The sequence below is a fragment of the Myotis davidii genome, unplaced genomic scaffold (genome assembly GCF_000327345.1).
Source record: "Myotis davidii unplaced genomic scaffold, ASM32734v1 scaffold796, whole genome shotgun sequence".
Classification (NCBI taxonomy): domain Eukaryota; kingdom Metazoa; phylum Chordata; class Mammalia; order Chiroptera; family Vespertilionidae; genus Myotis; species Myotis davidii.
Window position 1 is genome coordinate 775,098 of NW_006287809.1, and position 5,949 is coordinate 781,046.

Below are 5,949 nucleotides of genomic sequence, written 5' to 3' on the forward strand. Positions count from 1 at the left end.
CTGGTCCCACCTGGAGCCTTGGCTCCCCTCCTCCCAATGGTGTGGTCTTGGGCCCTCCCTGGGCCTCAGTTTGCCCCTCTGTAAAATGGGCTTCCCCAACAGGGTTTGTGTGGGAATGAAATGAGTTGAGGCCAGCAAAGTTCTGAGCTGGAGGTGCGTGGTATGGGGTATGTGCCCCTTAGATGGGAGATGGCATTGCCATGATTTCCTCAGTGCCTGGTGTGTGCTCAGCACTGCTCTAGGCACCAGGGGATTAATGGTGAAGGAAGCGACAATAAATACATATTATGACTATTATAGGTGCTGAGTTCTGGCTCATCTTCCCAGCCCTTGATCCCAGCTCCCCATCCTTTTTGGTCTACTTGGTCCCACCCCCTTGGACAAGGGGTGGACCCTCGACTCAAGGGGAAGCCAATCACAGGCCAAGTGGGCCAGCCAGGTTCTTGCCGGGAGCCGATCCATCCTTGCTGTTTCAAGGGACCTGGCATATATGGCATACTGTTCTTAATATATTTGCTCACCTTCTTGGCACTATGTTTTAACCAAGGTCACCTCTCTGAGAAAGGTTGTTTCCCCAGGTAGGGATTTTCCCCTGAAGTCAGGGAGGGAATAAAACCTCTTAACTAAGTGCCAGGCGGGTAATTAATCTCTTTAACTACAAACAATCATGCTTAAGCTACATAATCTTTACTCCCTGGAATGGAGTAGAACACGGCAAGAGAACCTGACTAGAATCTGGTGACTGAACCTGGCTGGAGAACCTAGCAAGAGAACATGGACACAGAACCTGGCTGAAGAACCCAGCTACAGAACCTGGCGACCGAACCTGGCTGGAGAACCTAGTGAGAGAACATGGCTACAGAACCTGGCTGGAGAACCTGGAGAACGTGGCTGGAGAACCTAGCAAGAGAACATGGACACAGAACCTGGCTGGAGATTGTGGCTAGAGATCCTGGCAAGGCTGCTGATCAACTGAACGCTGTCTCCGTGTCATTCCTTCTTCGCCGACTCTGTCCACACCTTTGGGGACCCCTGGACCTGCTGGGGTTGGATCCCAGCAGGTTCTCTCTCAGTCTGTCTGTCTGCCTGTCTGTTCAGCTCCTTTTCTTTTTATCTCCGCATCCTGGGAGAGGAGATTCAGATTATGCAGAGAAGCCTGGGCTCCCACGCTATTTAGTGTCCTGATGGGAATCCCAGGCCCGGGAGGGGAGAATGGAGCCCCGAGCAGAGACGAGACCGGCGATGGCGCCCTCTGGAGGAGGAGGGAGCACCTGCCTTCCTGACAACTCATTTCTCGCCAGACCCTGTGGGCCCCACCCATTCATTCAACAGTGAGCCCTGCCCTGCTCCAGGCTCCAGGGAGAGCTGTGGACACAGGCCTCCTGGCCCTCACATCCCAGGGGCTCCCTCCGGGGCTTGACAAGATCGCCCCACTGTGCGCCCCACTGTCTCACAGCCTCGGCCTCGGTGCAGATACATCCTGCAGAGGCTCTCCTTGCTGTCCTGCCTCAGTCATGCTGGTCTCCCATTGGCTCAGGCTCCTCCTGGATAAAACAGAAATCCAACCCGCCCTGGCCCCACGGACAGGCTACACTGTGACTCAGATCACTCTCTTTTTTAAACCTGGTATGGCCTCTTGTCAGTCTCCCCACAGCCCACAAGCCTGCTCCCTGTGCGCCTCTCAGACTCGCCTCCGAGCACCCCACCTGCTCACCACCTGTAGCCACGGCGTTGTGCGGTCTATGCATCAAACACACCAAACTAGCCTGGCCTCCGGGCCTTTGCACTTGCTGTTCCCTCTGCCAGGAACTTTGTCCCCAGAAATCTGCCCGGCTTCCTGCCTCCCTGGCCTTCTTGTCATCTCTGCTCCATGTCCCGTCTCCAGGGAGGCCTCCCCGATAACCTCCCATCCCAGACCGCATCATTCTGTTTAATTGTTTTACTGAGCAGTCGTAACCTCTCTGTACCTCAGTTCCCCAACCGCAAAATGGAGACCATGATGGCACCTGCCTTGGGGGAGTTTTTTTTTAAATTAAAGTTTTCATTCATTTATTTATTTAGTCAACAAACATTAACTGAGAACCTATTATGTTCCACATATGGTGGAAGATGTTGGATGATAAAAGGATGAGTACGTTCTATTTCTCTCATTTTGAAGACTTACTCTCCTAGTGAGACCAATATGTGAACTGATAAATTAGAATTCATTATGAAATTCGCAAAGGTAACTTTGGGGACGTAGATGATGAGTGATCAAGTCGGGTTATTATGGGCCACCCCCCCACCAGCTTCTTTGAAATATAATTGACATATAACATTTTAAAAATATATATTTTTATTGATTTTAGAGAGGAAGGGAGAGGAAGAGAGAGAGAGAAACATCAATAATGAGAGAGAATCATTAATCGGCTGCCTCCTGCACGCCCCATTCTGGGGATGGAGCCCACAACCCGATTCCTTGACCGGAATCGAACCCAGTACCCTTCAGTCTGCAGGCTGATGCTCTATCCACTGAGCCAAACAGGCTAGGGCGACTATAACATATCATGGAGTTTTTTACAGGTAAAAGTGAGTTACTCTAGGGCAGTGGTTCTCAACGGGGGTGACTTTGCCCCTGGGGGACATCTGGCAACGTCTGGAGACATTTTTGGTTGTCACGACTGGCAGGGGGGCTCCTGGCATCTGGTGGGGAGAGGACAGCGCGGGTGCTCAGTGGCCCACAGGGCACAGGACAGCCCCTGCTGTAAAGAATTAACCAGTTCAAAATGTCAACAGTGCCCTGGTTGAGAAGCTATGCCCTAGGGCAAGCGTGGGGGACCGTTTTTTCTTCCAAAGGCCATTTGGATATTTATAACATCATTTGCGGCCATACGAAATCATCAACTGAAAAATTAGCGCCCAGCCGTCATGACTCAGTGGTTGAGCATCGACCTATGAACCAGCTGGTCACAGTTCGATTCCCAGTCAGGGCACATGCCTGGGTTTTGGGTTCGACTACCAGTAGGGGGCGTGTAGAAGGCAGCCGATCAATGATTCTCTCTCATCATTGATGCTTCTTTCTCTCTCATCTACTCTCTGAAATCAATAAAAATATATTTAATAAAAAGATCCATGCATTAAAAAAATAGCCTGCTGTATTTTGTCAATCACTTAATTAACTCACCCCTAGTGCCTTGGCAGGGCCAGACCAAATGATTTCGCGGGTCTTATACGGCCCTCGGGCCAGCCATTCCCCATCCCTGCCCTAGGGCATGTTTACAACAGTCCCTGGCCTGTAACAAGTGTCCAAGAAATGTTAGCTGTTGCTGTTGTCCACTACCCTGTCTCTGGTGTTTGGTCCAGAGTGGATTAATCAAAAAACACTTGATGTATGAACATGAAGACTGAGTGATATAGTGTATCCCTCTGGACCAGGCATACACTAGGTGCTCAATAAGTGCTTCATTAATGAGTGCACGTGAGGAGTAAGTGAGATGGTCCACTCGCCAGGTCTGTCTCTGTGTTTGTCATTCAATGGATATTTCATTAGTTAATGCATGCGGGGAGTAAATATCTTCGGAGCCTGGCACACAGGAAGTGCTCAATCAATGTGTGTGAAATAGAGGAAGTGTTTGCCCCGGGCCCAGCACGTGGTAGCTGCTCAGGGCACGTGAGCCTTCCCACTTCCTCCCCCAGCACCCAACACTCACCGGGCACCTGGACCTCAGTCTTGGCCCGCATGGTCCACGAAGGGTTGATGTGGACCTCCACGTGGTAGGTGCCGCTGTCTCTGGGCTGGGCGTCACGCAGCAGCATGGAGCCATTGGGGAAGCCCACGATGTCGCGTTGCTCCATGGCGCTGCCATCTCTCTGGGGCCGCTGTATATCAGGGATGTAGGTGAACAGCCTTGTGCCTCCATCTGTCTCCTTCCCCAGGTACCAGATGAAGTCTTGGAAGGTGTCTGGGATGCCCTGGACAGACAGGAGCACGTCCTGGTTCTTTTGAGGTTGCTCTGGAATCTTCTGGATGCGGAGGGCCGCCCAGGAGCCTTGGGGGAGCCAGAGGGCCAGGACTGAGGCTGCGGGGAGTTTCGGGGAGGCCTGAGATCAGAGGTGTGTTGGGCAGGGACCATAGCATTCTCTGCACTGTAAGTCCTCATCTGAGGATAAGAACTCTCTCTGAGTGCTGTTCTTTGGGGACAGTGCTGGAATTGATTAGTAATGTCTGCCCTGGGTTCAGGAGTGGAAACCTGGGTATGGATGCCACAGATTTGCCATTCCATTGGTCCAGAAGGTTTTCTGTCCTGAGATGCTGTGTGGCCTGCTTCTAAGCATTGGGAGTCTCTGAATTCATTACTTCATCCATCTAACGCAAGCATGTCAAACTCGTGGCCCGCAATTGATATTTTTGCAGCCCAGCCAATATAACTGTTTGTAAGAAATGTTTTAATAAAAATTTTGTATCTTAATTTTTACAATATCCTGTTATACCTAATCTATCTATATAAAAGGCTAATATGCTAAGTGTCCTTCCCACCTTCTGACTGGTTGCTATGATGTGCACTGACCACCAGGGGGCAGAATGCAGGAGTTGCTGTGATGCGCACAGAGAAATGGCCCCGTGGACCTGGCACCCACAAAGCAACACTCGGCTTCCCCCAAGTGGGACACAGGCCCCACCACCACCCTGGAGTGACAGCCCACCCAATCACAGCCGATGCTGCCGAAATGGTGCAAAATGCAGCCCGCAGCCCAGCCCAGCCCTGAATGGGTCGCTGTGGGTGCCGGGTAATGCCATCACGTAGCAATGCCCAGCTTCCTCTCCCTAGTGAAGACTAGCCCCCTTTCAATTTCTTCCACCCAGGAACACAGGTGGAAACATTTCACACTTTAACCAAATGTCTGTGAAGCGTTTTCCCGTGCCTCATCTCATTTGATCCTCACAGAAGTCTTGGAGTAGGTATATAGGAGACTCAGTGGAATCCTATTTTCTATTTATTAGCCAGAAAACAGAGATTTAGAAAGTTTAGAAACTTGACCAGACTGAGAATAAGTGAGAAATGGTGGACCTTGAAAATGACTTCGGGTTTTCTCACTGTGCAGAATATAGTCAACCACTGCTGCAGTTAAATATTTCACCCTGTGTTCTCCCTGCGTCATCTACAATAACAACCTGCTTCCTGTTGACATTTACTGCTGTGTTGCTGACAATTACCTGAAAGAGAAGTTGGGGTGCTTCCCTGGGCTGGAAAAAGTTTAGCTACATCAGAAAGCAGGTCTAATTAAGCAAGTTTATTCTATATACATGAAAGGCTAAGTTGACTCACACACGTGTGATACATATAAAACTCTCACTGACACCAATCGCACGCATGTGTTTCAATCTGTCATTGTCGATTGTGAATTTGGTTGACACTTCTATTATAGAGAAAGGGCGAATAGTGATATTAAAATATTTCTTCTAATTAATTTCCTTTCAATGTGCACGAATTCGTGCACCGGGCCACTAGTTATTAATAATGAACTACAACGTTCGCTAATGACTGATTACTACAATTATGTTGCTTTCATTTCCCTTACCCACAGGCGCACCATTTCTCTCCACTAATACTAGCAGCGAATATTTTAGCAGCCGATTGTCACGTCATTAGTCTTGGACTGACTTGTTTGGTGTTTGCAACAGGAAATATTTTGCTTCCAGAGAACAAGAAAAATAGGTTTATTGTGTTACACTTATTAATTTGTGCAGTTACTCAGTGTTTGATAAGTTCATGTTCAAGAAAAATATATTAATTTTTATTAAAATGTTCTATTATTTATTTTTTAAATATATTTTTATTGATTTCAGAGAGGAAGGGAGAGGGAGAGAGAGATTGAAACATTAATGATGAGAAAGAATCATTGATTGGATGTCTCTTACCCCACACTGGAGATCAAGCCCACAACCTAGGCATGTGCCCTGATTGGGAG

The 5,949-nt window shown here is 48.9% G+C and overlaps 1 protein-coding gene across 1 annotated transcript in view; it reads right to left on the reverse strand.

The window, feature by feature from the left end:
* The window catches only part of CEACAM19 (carcinoembryonic antigen related cell adhesion molecule 19), a 35,104-nt gene that overhangs the window by 18,722 nt on the left and 10,433 nt on the right, over nt 1–5,949 (reverse strand). The window contains exon 3 of the mRNA XM_015561208.1: nt 3,690–4,080. Coding sequence (XP_015416694.1) covers nt 3,690–4,080 — 391 coding nt within the window. The remainder of the gene's footprint in view (nt 1–3,689; nt 4,081–5,949) is intronic.